At 38.6% G+C, this 17,255-nt stretch overlaps 3 protein-coding genes across 5 annotated transcripts; 1 reads left to right on the forward strand and 2 right to left on the reverse strand.

Annotated features, from left to right (window-relative positions):
• Positions 1-950: 950 nt before the first annotated feature.
• On the reverse strand, positions 951-1,343 carry LOC120007320. Its single transcript, XM_038857519.1, has one exon. The coding sequence runs from the start codon at positions 1,341-1,343 to the stop codon at positions 951-953; it is 393 nt and encodes a 130-aa protein (XP_038713447.1).
• Positions 1,344-1,937: 594 nt separating this feature from the next.
• On the reverse strand, positions 1,938-2,462 carry LOC120007321. Its single transcript, XM_038857520.1, has one exon. The coding sequence runs from the start codon at positions 2,460-2,462 to the stop codon at positions 1,938-1,940; it is 525 nt and encodes a 174-aa protein (XP_038713448.1).
• Positions 2,463-11,460: 8,998 nt separating this feature from the next.
• LOC120007140 (membrane-embedded CAAX protease MroQ) lies at positions 11,461-15,656 on the forward strand. 3 transcript variants are annotated; one of them, XR_005470149.1, is made up of 11 exons: positions 11,461-11,690; positions 11,787-11,878; positions 12,019-12,126; positions 12,415-12,497; positions 12,656-12,789; positions 13,244-13,293; positions 13,393-13,485; positions 14,722-14,813; positions 14,973-15,079; positions 15,246-15,416; positions 15,514-15,656. XR_005470149.1 is itself a non-coding variant. In XM_038857331.1 (10 exons), the coding sequence occupies exons 1-10, from the start codon at positions 11,499-11,501 to the stop codon at positions 15,285-15,287; spliced, it is 993 nt and encodes a 330-aa protein (XP_038713259.1). In that variant the 5' UTR covers positions 11,461-11,498; the 3' UTR covers positions 15,288-15,656. The 3 variants fall into 3 exon arrangements, 2 of the variants coding, with proteins under 2 accessions (XP_038713259.1, XP_038713260.1); XM_038857331.1 differs by having other exon boundaries at positions 15,246-15,656; XM_038857332.1 differs by having other exon boundaries at positions 12,415-12,449; positions 15,246-15,656.
• Positions 15,657-17,255: the final 1,599 nt, after the last annotated feature.

Consider the following 17,255-nt stretch of genomic DNA (forward strand, 5'->3'; position numbering starts at 1 on the left):
TTTAAGACATCAAACACCTCCTGAAGGTGCATCAAATGGTCCTCTTGAAATTTACTTTTGACCACCATGTCATCTATGTAAACTTCCATAGTCTTGCCAATTAGAGGTACAAAGAGTTTCGTCACCATTCTCTGAAATGTGGCATCTGTATTCTTTAAGCCGAAAGGCATTACTTGGTAACAGAATATTCCCTTTGGGGTAATGAACGAAGTCTTCTCCTGATCAGACGGATGCATTGGGATTTGATGGTACCCTCGGTATGCATCCAAGAAGCTCATTCTTGCCATTCCTGATGTCATATCCACCAATTGATCGATTTTAGGAAGCGGGAACAAATCCTTTGGACATGCTTTATTCAAATCAGTGAAATCAACACAAACCCTCCATTTTCCATCCTTCTTTCGGACCACCACTGTGTTTGAGAGCCATTCGGGATATTGTACTTCCCTGATGGCCTTAGCTTCCAACAAGTTTTCTACCTCCTTAACCACGGCCTCCATATGCTGTACGGCGAACCTTCTCCCCTTCTGAATCACAGGTTTAAAACCTGGTTTGACATTTAACCTATGGATTGCCAATTCCGGATCCACCCCTGGCATCTCATAGGGAGTCCATGCAAACACGCCCACATTTCTCCTTAACATCCCAATTAAGGATTCCTTCTCTGATATAGACGAGCTAGTCCCAACTAGAAAGTATCTGTCAGGACTTTCTGGTCTAACTTGAACCTTCTCAAGCTCTTCCATTGACTTGGCTGCTAGCTCCTTTCCAACTTCCTCTAGGACTGGAGCCTCTTCTTCCATCATCATTATTTTTCCTGCTTGCTTTGTTTTTGCCATAAAACATTCTTTTGAGGCAGCTTGGTCTCCTCTTATTTCCACCACTTTGTCCCTGAAGGGAAATTTGAGCATCTGATGATAAGATGAGGGGACAGCTTCCATTAAGTGAAGTCAAGTCCTGCCCATGATTGCATTATACGTTGAGGGTAGATCTATAACAAGGAAATCCACTTCAACTGTTCTTGGACCTGCCGTGACTGGCATTCGTATCCTTTCGAGAGGCCAAACTGGGGTCGCATTAAGGCCCACCAGATGTGTCGGAACAAGAATCAAATCTGCATGAGTTTTCCCTAACTTCTGGAAGAGTGAATAATACATGATCTCTGCAGAACTTCCTTGGTCTACCATCATTCGCTTCACTGTTGCTGCTCCGATTTGCAGGGAGATCACGAGAGCATCATTATGCGGAAAGATGACTCCTGTTGCATCTTCCTTGGTGAAAGTGATTGCAGTTGCCTCCCTTGGTCTCTTAGTTCCCAAATTGGGATTAAGATCCATCCGCATTACCTCTTGTTGGTGTCGGATCCTCCTATACTCCGTTCACCTTATCGCATTATCAAGTTGTGCATCCGGTACCATTGCATCAATAAAATTAACCACGTAGTGTGAAGGTTCTCCCCGCTCCTTTGACTGAGGTTCTCCCTTCCTTTCGGCAGCGGTTTTTTCTTTGTCAATAAATTCCTTAAGATGACCCTGTTGAACCAATTCTTCCAAATGTCGTTTGAACTCTCTGCAATCTTCTGTCCTGTGACCTTTGTCTCTATGATAGGAACACCATTTGGATTGGTTTCGAGTGGACGGATCCCCTGACATCTTATTTGGCCGTCGAAAATACAGTTTGTCTGCGATCTGAGGAAGAATTCAAAAAATTGGGTCCTTAAATATTGTTTTTACCGCCTCGTAAGAAGTGGGCTTTGGGTCCTTCTTCGAGTATTTTTCTTTCCTGTTCTTCTTTTCAAACTTCTTATTTTCCTTTTTTGTTCCTTCTTGAGAAGCAAACTGCCGATCCCCTTGTTTGTCTTCTTCCAGTTTGACGTATTGTTTAATCCTGTCTTGAAGCGCGGCCATATTCTTGGCTGGAGCCATCGTCAAACTTTCTCACAGTTTATAATCACGAGGGAGCCCGAGGTGAAAAGTAGCCACTGCGGTCCTTTCATCACAATCTTCTATATCCGTATAGGTATCTGAATACCTGGCAGTGTAAGCCCGAAGTGACTCTCCTCTCCTCAGATGTAAAGCAAATAGAGTATCCAATGTCGCCGGATCTCGACTATTTGCTATGAATCTTGCTACGAAGATCCGGGCCAACTCCCTCCAAGACGAAACTGAATTCTCTGGAAGTTGGTGAAACCATTTCATGGCTGTTGTCCCGAGACTTGATGGAAACATTTTGCACATGAGTCCGTCTCGACCTGCCCAAAGAGCCATCTTATGAGTGTAGGTTGAAATATGTGCTACAGGATCCGTTTTTCCATCATAAATTGCAAAGGTTGGGGGTGAAAACTTGTTTGGTGGATCTTCCAGTCGCAGAGCCCGCACGAAAGGTGTGGAAGTCATTTTTCTGAGGCTTTGATCGGCCTTCTTCTGAGCACTCCATAAGACCTCCCCAGTATCTTTCTTCATCCGAACTGTTGGGGAAAGGCTTCGGTGTCTTATCCTCCTTGCACCCCTTGGAGAAGGAGTATGCCTTCTCCTCTCCGTAACTTGTCCCCCCTCTGACGAGACCTCCCAGTGCTCCCACTGTCTTGCTCCCGAGCACGCTTTGGATCCGTATCCCTATCACCTCGGACAACACTCTGGATTTCACTAGCCAAACGCTTCCCCTTTCTCCTCATAGTATGAAGTCTTTCCTTTAGAGCTTGAGCATGCTCTTGTCTCTTTTGCAAATCTTCTTCTGCCCTAAGAAGCGCTTCTTCCAATTCCAATTCATTTGGAATTTTCTCTTCTATTTCATCATGATTATGCCGAGGCCTCTCCTCTTCTGGACGAGGCAGTTCCTCCTGTCGTGATACTTCCGCTTCTTGAGACATGGCTTATATTAATAACGATTTCCCACAGACGGCGCCAATTGTCGATGCTAAATTTTGCACCGAAGTATAGAATGTGTATTAAGTAGAAAGATTCAAGAGAGTAACAATACAGAATTTACGTGGTTCGACAACTTGCCTAGGTCCACGGAGTCTGATCTTTTATTAGACAGTCGATTGTCGATGAATGCTTACAAATGTCAAATAAAATGCATTTATAGGCTTAGGATATGTCAGTTGGTGCGGTTAATCGCCTCTGGTAACTTCTCTTGTAACTGCTCCTGGAAACCATCGGTAACTGACTGTCGGATGAAACTGCTTCTGGATAAGGTCCTTCCGTCTGGGAGAACCATACATACGGCTGTACTTGTTTACTCGACATCAAGTATAAAATATTATTGTTCACATGATTGGTTTTAGTACCATTAACTATAATACTTACACCGATTACTGCTTTGATTTCATCCATACATAATGAAAACTCATGGTCACCCTGCTCTTGATACTTCAAAAGAACATAAATTAGATCTTCATTTTCTTTACCACTTCTTGTATTACGCTTTTGATGTTCATCGAGAATGCTTCCAACAATCCTGTCAAGTTGTTTATATAGCTTTTCTATTTTAGAATTCACTCTGCTAATCAAATGCAAAAATTTCATTACAGGAAACAAATCTCCTATATGTTAGGAATGGTATCAACACATAGAGAAGCCAAAATAGAAATCCAAAGAACAAGACACCAAGATTTACAAGGTTCGGCCAATTGTGCCTATGTCCTTGGAGTTGGAGAGAGTTTTCACTATTTTAAAGAAAGAATACAAGATAGCGAATGTAGGGTTACAATCACAGTTATATACCCTAACCCTACTTAATCAGTTGGGCCAAAAAATTGCAATAAAGGCCCCAAAATTTTTTTCCCAATGGACGCTCCGGTTCGGGCCTACTGACCCTCACCTATGCTCCACAAAGTAGGCCTTCCAAAAATCCACTCTCAGGATCTGCAACAAATCTTCTCGGGTCGAGTCATCAAGCCAGGTCACCGCGCACAAAACAGGCTTCATACTAAAATCTCAACAATCTCCCACTTGGAGACTGTTCAATCACAAGTACCAAAGCCAACTGACTTCAAACAACAAACCACCATCTCTGCAACTCAAGCCGCTTGTCTTCAAGCTAGAAGACCAACTAAAATTGCACACAGCCTAAGTTTATCAAGTGTAACAACCTTTGTCAACATGTTGTTGAATTCTTACTTCCACAGATCTTCTCAAGCTTAAACTCTTCTTCACTAACAAGATGTCGAATGAAGTGATACTTTAGCTGAATATGTTTGGTTTTGGAGTGAAAGGCAGGATTCAACTTTGACTATCATTGTAGAGAACACTTTTATCACCTCGCTTGCCCAATTCTTCCATAAAAGTCTGCAAACAAACCATCTCCTTTACAGCTTCTGACATAGCAACATATGCAACCTCAGTAGTAGACAGGACCACAACTTTCTACAAGTTTAAATCCCATGAAATCACTATACCACCCAAAGTGAACACAAAACCCGTAGTGCTTTTTCTGCCATCAATATCACCAGCTAAATCAGCATCTATAAAGTTTTCCAACTTCAGGTCACTCGCACTGGAACACAAACAAGTATCTGAAGTGTCTATAAAATACCTCAATATCCACTATATAGCCTCCCAATGCTGTTTTCCTAGATGACTCATGTACCTACTCACAACTCCTACTACATGGGTAATTTCTGGTCTTGTATAAACCATAGCATACATAAGAGAACCAATAGTTGAGGCATAAAGGACCTTACTCATGTGCTCACTCTCCTGATCTATCTTCAGTGACTAATCTTTACTCAATCTGAAGTGACCTCCTAACGGTGTACTCTCAAGCTTAGCATTATCCATGTTGAACCTGCTAAGCATCTTTTTCACATACTCTGCTTGTGAAAGCTTCAATATTCCTCTAGCTCTGTCTCTGGTAACTCGTATCCCAAGGATTTGTTTTGCATCTCTCAAATCCTTCATCGTAAACTGCTTTGACTACTGTATTTCATATTATTAATCTCTTCAATGCTTGATCCTACGATAAGCATATCATCCACTTTTGGTGTACCCTGATGTACCCATGAAGCCGTCGAACTTCTTATACAACTGTCTAAGAGCCTGCTTCATATACTGTGAATCTCTCTGGTTGTTGCATGTAGATTTCTTCTTCCAAATCCCCATGGAGAAACGCAATCTTTACATCTAACTACTGAAGATTTAAGTTCTCACTAGCCACCATTCTCAATACCAATGTGATCATTGTATGCTTTATAACTGGAGAGAAAATCTCAGAGTAATCAATGCCATATTTCTACTAAAAGCCCTTAACAACAAGTTTGGCCTTATATCGTTGGCTGCCATTATGCTCATTCTTCACTCGAAATACCCACTTGTTATGCAAAGCCTTCTTACCTGCAGGCAACTCAACTCGTAAGGATCCCCCATAAGTTCCTAGCTCACCACCATGAGTCTTTAAAATATAATTTAACGAAGGAGAATAATGTACAAGAGCTCTAACAGACCTAGATGACTTGAGTAATGCAATAGGAGGGGTACTCGGCTCTGTATCATCCTACGAATAAATAGGCTGCATTTGTGTGTTGTACTCGAGAATATCTAGACTGACAAATTTAGGCTCGCGTGTCACAGCTTCATCTAAATCTGCATCCGTACTAGATTTTTCTTTGTACAGAACTTTCTCACAAAACACCATACTCATGCTTCTAATAATCTTCCAATTTTGATCATCCCAAAAACTATAGCCAAATTGCTCATCTCTACAACCAATGAAGAAACACTTTCTTACCTTAGCATCAAACTTGCTACGATCATTAGAATCAATATGCACATACGAAAAATAGCCAAAAACTTTTAGATGAGAAAACTTTACCTCTTTTCCACTCTAGACTTCCTCAGGTAGCCGATTTTCCAAGGGAACTGATGGACCACGGTTGATCAAATATATCGTTGTACTAACTGCATTTGCCCAAAAAGCCTTAGGTAACCCAACATGTAACCTCATGCTCCTGAAACGCTCATTAATAGTCATGTTCATCCGCTCGGCAATATCGTTTTGTTGTGATGTCCCAAGGATGGTTTTCTCCATTCCAATATCATTTTCAGCACAATACTCCCTGAATCCTCCATCAATGTATTCACCGCCATTATCAGACCTCAAGCATTTTAATTTCAAATTTGTTTCATTCTCAACCATAGCCTTCCACCTCTTGAATACATCAAACACATCATATTTATTTTTCAAGAAATAAACCCATACCTTTCTACTATAGTCATCAATAAAGGTGACATAATATCGAGAACCTCCGACAGATATTACTGGAGATCCACAAATCTGTATGTGCAAGTTCCAGCATGCTCGACCTCAGTGTTCTGCCTCTTGTCAAGAAACTGAGCTTCTTCTACTTCCCCATAATACAGCTCTCACACATGTCAAAATTAACTGATTCCAAATCTGAAAGTCTGCCCTTTGACATAAGTTCTTTCATCCCTTTATGACTCATATGACCAAGTTTGCAATGCCAAAGACTTGCGTCATTCTTTGACTCTACAATTGTGACCATGTTATCAGGGTCTGCAATTAAATATAAAGTGCCTCTTTTTCTATCTCGAGCTACCACCATAGCCCCTCTTGTGACATTCCATTCATCAGTCGCGAAGTGTATGGAATGTCCACTATCATCAAGCTGACCTACAAATATCAAATTTTTCTTCAACTACGAAATATTTCTAACCTTCTATAGTGTCTAGACTGATCCGTTTGACTACTTAATGGTTCCATCTCACTGACCGACGACATCTAATGACTACGCATCAGCCAAGTATACTTTGCCAAAATCACTGGCAACATAATTCTTTAGAATTTCGTGATGTGATGTAGTCTGGAATGAGGCACCCGAATCCAACACCAAATCATCAACTGGACTATAGACTACAAGAAGTAACGCATCATCAACAGTTTCAGTCACAACATTGGTAGATTTATTTTCTTCTTTCTTTGGTGCCCTACAATCCCGACTAAAGTGGCCTGGCTTATTACAGTTTCAATAGACTCTCTGTGGTCCGTTACGTGACTTACTCTTTCCTCTTCTTCTGAATTTAGATCTTCCTTTTTTTGAATTATTGTCATCTCTTCCATTACCCCTGCCCCAATTATCAACATTAATGGTTGAACCCAAACTTGAGTATTGACCAGAACCCTGCGCACCTCCTCGGCCAAGATTAAATCACAAATATCATCATACTTTAATTTAGTCTTCTCTGCATCATGGATCTCAAATATATACGCATACTAGACCTTGATTGTCAGATGTCCAATTATGTCTTTAAATATCAATTGGTGGCAACTTCAAACATACTCGGATGGGTTGTGATCACATGCCCAAGTACACCTTGTCGTGGCTTCGATTACGACACGAGGTTTTTACAATTAATGGAGTTCTCCTAGTGACACATGGCAAGGGCGTGACATTTTTATTTCTAATTTTTGTCCATTTTGCAAGATTTTCTAGTGGTTGTTGGCCTGGAATTCAAGAAAAAAGGTACTAGAAATCAGGGTTTGTCTAAAAATCAATGTCCAAAAGGCTACAAATAAAGGGATTTTTATCTTAACGGGTTATCGTCTTCAAAGTTGGGTCGTTGAGGATTAACCAAGATTTCAACAAGATTATCTCAAAGAGAGTCCAGAAGAAATCAAAATCTGTTAGCCCTATGTCCCTGATTTTTCTCAAACATGTTCCTAGTTGAAACACGACACTGTGAATCCAAAGCCACGTTCATCCTGCACCTAAAGGAATAAGACATCAATAGAATGACGACTTTTAGCCATGCTTCCATAATTTGAAACACAAAGCCTTCCAATCGAGAAGGTGGAAGATTCCACAATTTCCTATAATATCTACATCCACCATGAAGAATGAGTACGACCACAAAGATGCTATCATCGTCCACATTTCTAGGAGAAGGTTGTTAGAGATTTTATTGAATAGAAATTGTAGGGAGTTGGTTAATAGGTTTGACTGACTCCCACTAACCTAGTCTTTGGTTAAATCACAAATTATGTGATTGACCTAGTCTTGTGTTGTTATAGGGGTAGGATATTGTGGCTAGAATATCTCTTTTGTTGATATGATTTCTTGATTTCAAAGCCACGATTTTATGCCTATTTTTCCTATATAAAGAGCTCTTATTCCTCTTTGTTGGACACAATTCCAACTATCTTCTCTTCTTTCTTTTCCTCTACCAATTCGTGTGATTGAGAGAGAGTTTCTTCAATTCTTGATTCGTTGTTACACTAATAGTTGTGTTGCTGTTGGTGTGTTTCAAGGAGACCCGGGAGGTGATATTGCACAAGTTGCAAGCACGATAAAAGCAAGCAATAAATCACTTTAAGGTAAGAGGTGAACACCTCGACTCGGTTGATTTTGGTTCTCAAAGGAAATTTCAATCCTGTTCAATTTTCATATTCAATATATGTATTTTATTTATCTGTATGAACGTCACTAACAAGTTTATTTATTAGTGATAGAAGGTAGGTTCTTTACTTGTTTTTGAACTACCGGAACTACCAAGGTTACGGTTATGAATCCCACTAACCCAGTCACTCCAGCAAGTAATAAGAAGGTGGTTTTCCATGATTCCCCACAACTTATAATGTGAGGGAAGTGTCAGAAAAACAGGAGAAGCAACATCACCATGATCATCATGAGCACTATAAAAGAAGAAAGAAGAGAAGTCTACAATCACCCCACTTCAACCACAGACCCATCGTCTTCAATCATTTATTGCTTACTTAGGCATGGCTCAGACCGCTTATCATTTCAATTAACATGGCTCAGGCCAACAAGTTTATATTTGTCTTTTCCTTTCCATAAAAGCCTCTGCGGCTATGTCTTTAACTTAACTTGTAAAACACGCCTTGTTACATCTACCCTTGTTCAATGAAGTTTCTGATATATTTCAAGAATGTATTGTTTCTCATTTCCCTATCATCTATATCTTTGATGCATTTTACGTGATTTAAGTTCCTAGTATTCCTTTCGCGTGTTTTAGCTAAGAGTAAAATGCATCAAAGATATAGATGATAGAGTTTTAGTGAAAGATGTAGAAATTAATGAGAGGTGGAGGCATTATTTCAATGAATTGCTTAATGGCGAGCACGGACGAAGCATTGAAAATCTCCATAGCTCTGGAGAAAATAGGAATCCGTGGTATATAAGACGTATTAAGGAGACTGAAGTGAAGGACGCCTCAAGGAAAATGAAAGGGGTAGCCATGGGACCGGATGGAATTCCAATTGAAGTATGGAAGTGACTAGGTGATGTAGGCATAGTATGGCTCACTAAGTCATTTAATCAAATTATTAAGACCCGTAGGATGCCTGATGAGTGGAGGAGAAGCACTATAGTACCCATATACAAGAACAAGGGTGATATCCAAAGTTGTAATAATTATAGGGTCATAAAACTTATGAGCCATACATTAAAACTTTGGGCGAGAGTTGTGGAATGGAGATTGAGATTGGTATCTACGATATCAGAAAATCAATCTAGTTTTATTCTAGGACGGTTGACAACGGATGCAATATTTCTACTAAGGGGACTTGTAGAAAAATATAGACAAAAGGAAAAAGACCTCCATTTTAGTATATGTTGATTTGGAGAAGGCATATGATAGGGCGCCTAGGGAATTAATGTGGTGATTTTAGAGAAGAGATGAGTTCCGACTAGCTATATCACTATGATTAAGGGTCGTAGCTTGTGTTAGGACTATTGGAGGAGTTATAGGGGAGTTTCCCATTACGATAGGATTACATTAGAGGTCAGCACTAAGTCCGTTCCTGTTTGTTATAGTGATGGATGCACTCACACGACATATCCAAGGTGAGATACCTTGGTGTATGTTGTTTGCTGATGATATAGTTCTAGTGGATGAACTTGAAATATAGAGGCAAGCATTAGAGTCTAAATAATTGAAACTAAGTAGGACTAAAATAGAATATATGAAATGTAAAGTTTAGTAAGAGTAGGCAAGGAAACGAACAAGCAATTAAAATAGATGGGAAAGAAGTAACAAAAAGTAAGGCTTTTAAATATCTTGGATCGATTTTCCAAGAAGATGGTAACATAGGTGATGATATAGTTAATAGGATTAAAAATGGGTGGAATAAATGGAAGAGTGCATATGGGGTGTTATGCGACCGGAGAAAATTCTATAAGTCAACTATTCACCCTGCAATGATGTATGGTTCCGAGTGTTGGGCTATCAAGAGACAACATATCCAAAAAATACATGTAGCAGAAATACGAATGCTTCATTGAATGTGTGGTTACACTAGGAAAGATAGGATAACAAATGAGATTATTAGATCTAAGGTAGAAGTAGCACCTATTGAATATAAGTTATGAGAAAATAGATTAAGATGGTATGGATATGTCCAACATAGAGATAGTGGTGCGACAATGAGGAGGAATGAGAGAATTTTTATCGAGAGAGTAGGAGGTAGCGAGGTAGACCTAAAAAGACATGACTTGAAGTTATAATAAATGATATGAATTCAATAGGAGTGGATGAATGTATGATCCCTGGTAGAAATGAATGGAGAAAATAAATACATGTGGTAGATTTCCAATGATGTTCTCATATACTCGTGTAGTCGACCCCAAACTTTTGGGATAAAGGCTCGGATGATGATGATGATTGTTTTTCATTTCCCTCAATTAGAAATCTTTTAATTCATCTTTTAATTTCGGTGATAGCCTCTTGTCTCTTGATTTTTTCCAGATTACACTACACGAATTTTATTTTTTTTTCCTGAAAGACAAACCTCGAGCTAACAGTTTTGTATTCTCTAATTGCACACAGTTCTTTTGGTGAAGGGGTCAAACTTGGTGCAACACATTATCAAAATCTTTGAACTGACAGTAAGTGGGTACACCTACATTTTCATCATCTATAATCCCAATACTCCAGTTTCCAACAATCCCAATACTCCAATTTCCAACAACCAAATTCTGGATATCTCCTATTCAATGCAGAAAACACCGAACAATTACGACTTTCATTACGTTTTTTATTTCACGACACAGCCTTCTTGAAGTATATAGCAAGGTTTTGAAAACCAGACCGAACTAGTCGATCGTACAGATCCAACCAATGACCAGGCACTTGTCTGGTCCGATTGATGTGTCAAAAACGATAGTTTTAGGAATCGAGATTTTTCAATTGAACCGGTCTATTCTTCAGTTGAATCTGTCAGAATCGACCCATTAAGAAAGTAATTTAACCACTAGGATATGAGACTTTATTTGTTTAAAATGACACTTAATTTGAATATAAAGTATTTTATAAAGTTTTCTTATATATATACATACAATGTAGATATGTTGAATCCGGTTTGAATATCTATTGAACCTTTAAACCGTGAATTAAAGATTATTCTGGTTTGATGATCCGTTCGGTTTTTAAAACCTTGGTATATAGCTTTATTTTTTCACAAAAAAGAAAAAAGAAAAGAAAAGTATATAGCCTTATCCTTCTTCCTCCACTTTCGCAGAAAATATGGTTTCAGTAATTCTAACGAGTGTCCAATCTTCTCTACACTGCCGCTCTGTTTCATCCAATTTGTCCAAACAACCTCGAGCTCTTTATCTCAACAGACTAAGCCCACCTCGGCGGTTGAATCCTTCTCCTAAAAGAGCATTTCGTCAAGTTTGCTCCTTCAAGGCTGGTGAGGATTCTAACGGTAACAAGGTATTGATTACTTATTCCAATTTCTCTATCTTATTTCGCTATACAATTTGAGATTTGATATAACGAGAAATTTTTCTGCCTTTTGTGTTCTCGTAGGGAACTGGGTCAGAGTGGCCGGTACTCAAGCGATGGGATGTGCCTTGGCAGTGGCAAACTGTTTCGTTAACCTCGCTTGCTTGTGGATTAAGGTGTCATTTTCGATTCTTGACATTAACTCAGCGTTTAATTTTGATATTCCCCCTGAGTGTTTTGTGGCTTTTTGAGGAAAATGTTTTTAGGGATGTTTTATCGACTGGTTTTCATGGAATATAAATTTTGTCCCAGCCAGTTTTGTTTTGACGGGATTGGTAGAGTCAGCAGCTATACCGTATCTGGGTCTTCGAATTGAAGAACTAAGTCTAGATGAGAAGGCAGAGATATTGCTTGTGGACCAGAGGTATGAATCAGTTCCCTTGACATTTTTATTGTACTGGAGTCAAGTTATACTACAATGATCATGTTCGACTTATTTGTTGAATTGGGCCATTATGACATTGCTAAAAGCCTGAAACTTTGTATACTTTTTTTGAGTGGGAGTGTGAGGCAGTGTACAACAAGCGAAATGATCCGATGGTGCTCCCACAAAATTAGAAGCACCAGATTTTTTACTTTATATCAACTTGCAAAAGTATTCAACTCCAAGCTCCTGGTAGTTTTTAACATCATCTAGTTATGGTCTTTGCAGCATTACTACTGCAGCTGTCCTTGGAGTTATTTTTGGTATTACAAACGCCTTCCAACCATTTTCTGAAGATTTGTTTCGTTATGGTATTCATCTTTTGAAATTTATTTGACCATTTCTTTCACACCAAATAATATTCATTTGACTCTGTTTAATAGCAAAAGAATTGATGTGAGAGCTTGATATTGGTCTGTATGTTGGTTATGGTGCCAAGTCTGCAACATGTTAAATTATATAATTTCAGATTGGAGGGAACCTTTCAATCTCCAGAAAGGGTGGCTTTTATGGGCTGGGATTGGCCTTGTTGCTGCACTACTTGCAATTGGAGCGACAGGAGCTGCCATGTCTTTCTTTGGTGGTGAGAACCCACAAAGAGAGGTTAGAAGTTATTTTTATTTTACACACTCAGACTCTCTCTAAAAATAAATAAATAAATATAGCAAGAAGAGAATATGTTTAATTCCAAAGGATAAATGGTAAACTTATAATTCAAAAGAAATGGTAAACTCTCTACCGTTACCTTACTATGAATAGTGACAATAATATCCTTTTACATATGTATTTCTCTGAACGATTAATCAAATGATCACCTTCCAAATAGATTCATCAATACTTATATCAGTGATTGCATAAGGAACAATGACTTTAGATGCAAATATATCTAACGCTCTAGTTGAAGCGAATGATAGATTTTTAGGGATTAATCATTTGTGTGTGTTTACACACTCCTTTAGTAGATGAAGTGAATTTGATACACACAACTTCCCCCTCCCCCTCCCCCCACTAAAATACAAGGATACCTGGAGTATTTATTTCACTTTCTTTGTTTCAGACTGATGCTCTAGTTAAGTTGCTTCCATTGATTGGATCTTCTACTATCAGGTGCGTAATGCAGTAACAGACTAACAGGTTCATTCTGATTTTATATTTTGTCGTTGGATTATTGGATGAACTAGTGAATTAACATAATTTTTATTGTAGCACTGCTTGCTTGGTGGGCATCACAGGTGTCTTGGCTCCAGTTCTAGAGGAGACTCTGTTTCGAGGATTTTTTATGTCATCCTTGACAAAGTGGTATGGTTTTACCTCCAATTAATGCAGATGAAGTTTCCTTTGGTTGTGCTTATTACGAGTTTAAGAGGTTATTTTTTAACTCTGTGTCTGGGACTCTGTGTGTATGTACATATATATACGTCAATCACCCAACACAACGATGAAGAATAATTATTTTTTCCTTTCTCAGAATTTAATGCACTCAAATTGAAGGCCACATGTAACAATATTACTTGAGATGTATTAAAAGAACTCTAAACTTACTTGTATTCAATGATGATAAAGCATTAGTATCATGACTAGATCTTTGGCTGAGTACTTTGGCCTATTATCAAATGATTTATTAAGGAGAATCTGAAGTTTTTCGTAAGTCAAATATATGTTAATGGAGACAACTTCTAGTGGAAATATATGCAACCCTTCTCTCTTACAGAGATGTCGTTTCGTAGTTAAACCTTTTGAGGCCTAGGTTGGAATTACACAAGTTTACCATTGCATCAAGGTTCTCCTTAGAATGAAAAAAAGACTTTCAAAATCAGATAATATTGACGAATATTGTCAACTCTATTTTGATAAGAAAGGTGAAAATTGAAAACCACTTTGGAATATGCATCTTTGGATGGTTGTTGCGGAAACCATGTTTCATTTCATAACATTGATTGGTGGCAAGACTAAACTGTTTTGTTGGATTTGTACCACGACTTTGATGCAGAAGCTAAAAAATTAACAGGCTTGAAGTTATGGAAAGTTCTCTAAGATGGATATTTAGTGATTAAATGTGGACTGACCTGCAGTAGGTTCAACATTATTGCGCAGAAAAAATGTGGATCTAGGCTTACTAAGAAGATACATTGCAAGACCAAAATATTATTATACCTTTTGTCGTTGTAGCATAATAAGACTCTTTGTGGCTGAACATTAGTGTTTGGAAGGTGCTTAGTTGAGTTGATGTAATTGAGTGCTTCAGGCCAAGAACTTATATTTCTCAGTTCATCTGGTGTTTCTTAAGTTTTCTTCCATCCATTTTTTAGTTAATATACAGCATGATAATAGCACTACAAGACAGTATAGGAGATGCACTGTTCTTTGTTCAACTCTATGAAATAAGTTAACATACAAATGTGGGGATTGTCTATACTTAAAGATTGTTTAAGCTTGCATGAATTTGAATATCTCAATGATCTTCATCTGATGTTGATTTACAATTTATTTTGCATTTTTTAAGCTCTCCCATTTTGGCAATTCTTTACTTTGCAGGGTACCTACTCCAGTATCCGTTTTAATTAGTGCTGCTGTATTTGCCCTTGCACATCTAACTCCTGGAGAGTTTCCCCAGCTGTTTGTCTTAGGTAATTTGTGCTCTGAATGAATTAATGTTTTCCCATACCCTTAATGTGGACCATCTCTTTGTGACATGATATAAGTTTCCTCAGCAACATATTAAGTTGACTTTGAAAGATTTTCCTTTCAAGTTTGACGAAATTTACAGAACTTTGAGATCCATGTAGGGACTATGTTGGGTTTTTCATATGCTCAAACTCGCAACCTTCTAACTCCAATTGTGATCCATGCTTTCTGGAACTCGGGAGTGATTTTGCTTCTCACTTTCCTGCAGGTATTTTGTTTTTTCTTCTAATGGGTAGTTCCCAGTTTGGTGAAGTTAAATACTAACCTTTTTTAGTTTTTAACCAGATTTAAATAATACTCTATTTTTGTTTATCGTACATGTTTGTGTTGTGGAGTCATCTGCTAATGGTTCTTTTGCTTGTTTATGTGTATAGATCCAAGGATATGACATCAAGGAAATATTGCAGGTCACCTGATTGGGTTGGTTTTGTCCACTAATAGGGTTCATGCCTCTGTGGGTGCTTCTGTTACTCATTCTCTCTAAAATGAATTGTTCAGAGCCAATGTGTGAGTTGAATATTTGATTAGTCGCTATTATCGATAAGGTTAGTCTTAACTTTTTTTGGTGGATTTTTGACTCAGTTATGTTCTTAGGGGCACATTTAAACTCAAATTAGTTTTAATGGTCAGATATTTTACCAGGTATTATCTTGAACATCTTGCGTGGTTTATTTAATTTGTACTATATCATCTCAAGACAAGACACGGAGTAGTGCAACATATCGTTTAAGTTTCTTATGTTGTGTATTTGTGAAGTAATACATGCTCTTGCTGGCTTACTATGAGTCTGGTGTCTCAAACTTGATTGGCCAATCACTAAGAACTGGATGTTGTTAATGGAGGATGTCGCTTCCTCGATAAATGCAGCAGAGGAAAGAATGATATTAGGCTTTCTTATTGCACAAACTTTATTTATGTTATGACTGAGATTCCCAATATTTTGGGGTCGGCTGCATGAGCCCGTATAAAAATCCCTTTTTCTTGAATTGAGCTTTATTCATGGATTCTCGTATCTTTTGGTGGATTTTATGTTGTCATCCTCCAGCCTTGTTTTTCTTTGCAGGAAATCTTTTCTAATGCCATATAATATAATGCACGACTTAATGAATCAAGAGGATGAAATTGATAAAAAAAAGGAAGAAGAAGATGAACACAGAGAAGAGAGAGAGCTTTTCGTATTTTCTTATCAACAACTTTTTCTTCTGTTACACCAACCCTTGATAAGTCAACACATACCCAGACAAAGACTAAATTACCCTTACAATATTTAACATCCCCCCTCAAGCTGGAGCATACATATTGAACATGCTCAGCTTGGTACAGAACTTATGAAACATAGAAGGAAACAAAGGTTTTGTGAAGAAATCTCCTAACTGAGAAGTGGAGGAGACATAAGGTGTACATATATCTCCTCTCAACAACAGATCTCGGATGAAGTGACAATCCACTTCAATATGTTTGGTACGTTCATGAAAAACGGGATTATTAGCAATATAAATGGCTGCTTGATTATCACAATACATGGGCATTGGGCGAGACACCTTAACACCAAAGTCAGAGAGGATGAAAAACACCCATAACATTTCAGAAGCGGTGTGGGCCATGGCACGATACTCTGCCTCTACACTAGAACGAGCAACAACTTGTTGCTTCTTAGAACGCCAAGTAACCAGATTATCACCAATAAAAGTACAATATCCAGAAGTAGAACGACGATCAGAACGAGAGCCAGCCCAATCTGCATCACTATACCCAGACACATAAAGAGAGGATATACGATAAAATAAACCACGCCCGACAGTGCCTTTCAAGTAGCGGATGATACGCCAAACTGCTGCAAAATGTGGGGACCGAGGGGCCTGCATAAATCTGCTAACAACACTGACTGCATAGGCAATATCAGGACGAGTAACTGTAAGATACATTAACTTACCAACCAGACGACGATATCGACCTACATCTCGGAAAACAGCACCAGTATCGGGATCAAGCCTAGTTGTAGCATCTATAGGTGTGTCTGCTGGACGAGAACCCAATAATCCTGTCTCAGTAAGAAGATCCATAACATACTTCCGCTGCGACAAGAAAAGACCACTAGAGGATCGAGCCACCTCTATGCCAAGAAAGTAACGAATGTTTCCCAGGTCTTTAGTACAAAACTGGCTACTCAGATAGCTTTTTAACTCACTGATGCCTTTCATATCACCACCAGATATAATAATATCATCAACATAAACAATAAGAATAACACTACTAGATGGTTTATGCCGAACAAAAACCGAATGATCAAACACCGACCTCTTATAGCCATAATCCACTAGAGCCTTGCTAAATCGATCAAACCAGGCACGAGGAGATTGTTTCAAACCATACAAGGATTTTCG

Source organism: Tripterygium wilfordii, chromosome 10 (genome assembly GCF_013401445.1).
Source record: "Tripterygium wilfordii isolate XIE 37 chromosome 10, ASM1340144v1, whole genome shotgun sequence".
NCBI lineage: Eukaryota > Viridiplantae > Streptophyta > Magnoliopsida > Celastrales > Celastraceae > Tripterygium > Tripterygium wilfordii.

Excerpts from the sequence above, each read along its gene's own strand:
- LOC120007320 (XM_038857519.1), bottom strand. The coding sequence starts at position 1,343 with ATGCGGATGGATCTTAATCCCAATTTGGGAACTAAGAGACCAAGGGAG.
- LOC120007321 (XM_038857520.1), bottom strand. The coding sequence starts at position 2,462 with ATGAAGAAAGATACTGGGGAGGTCTTATGGAGTGCTCAGAAGAAGGCC.
- LOC120007140 (XM_038857331.1), top strand. The coding sequence starts at position 11,499 with ATGGTTTCAGTAATTCTAACGAGTGTCCAATCTTCTCTACACTGCCGC. Across the intron at positions 11,691-11,786 it reads AGGATTCTAACGGTAACAAG|GGAACTGGGTCAGAGTGGCC; the intron begins GTATTGATTACT and ends GTGTTCTCGTAG. Across the intron at positions 14,814-14,972 it reads TCCCCAGCTGTTTGTCTTAG|GGACTATGTTGGGTTTTTCA; the intron begins GTAATTTGTGCT and ends AGATCCATGTAG.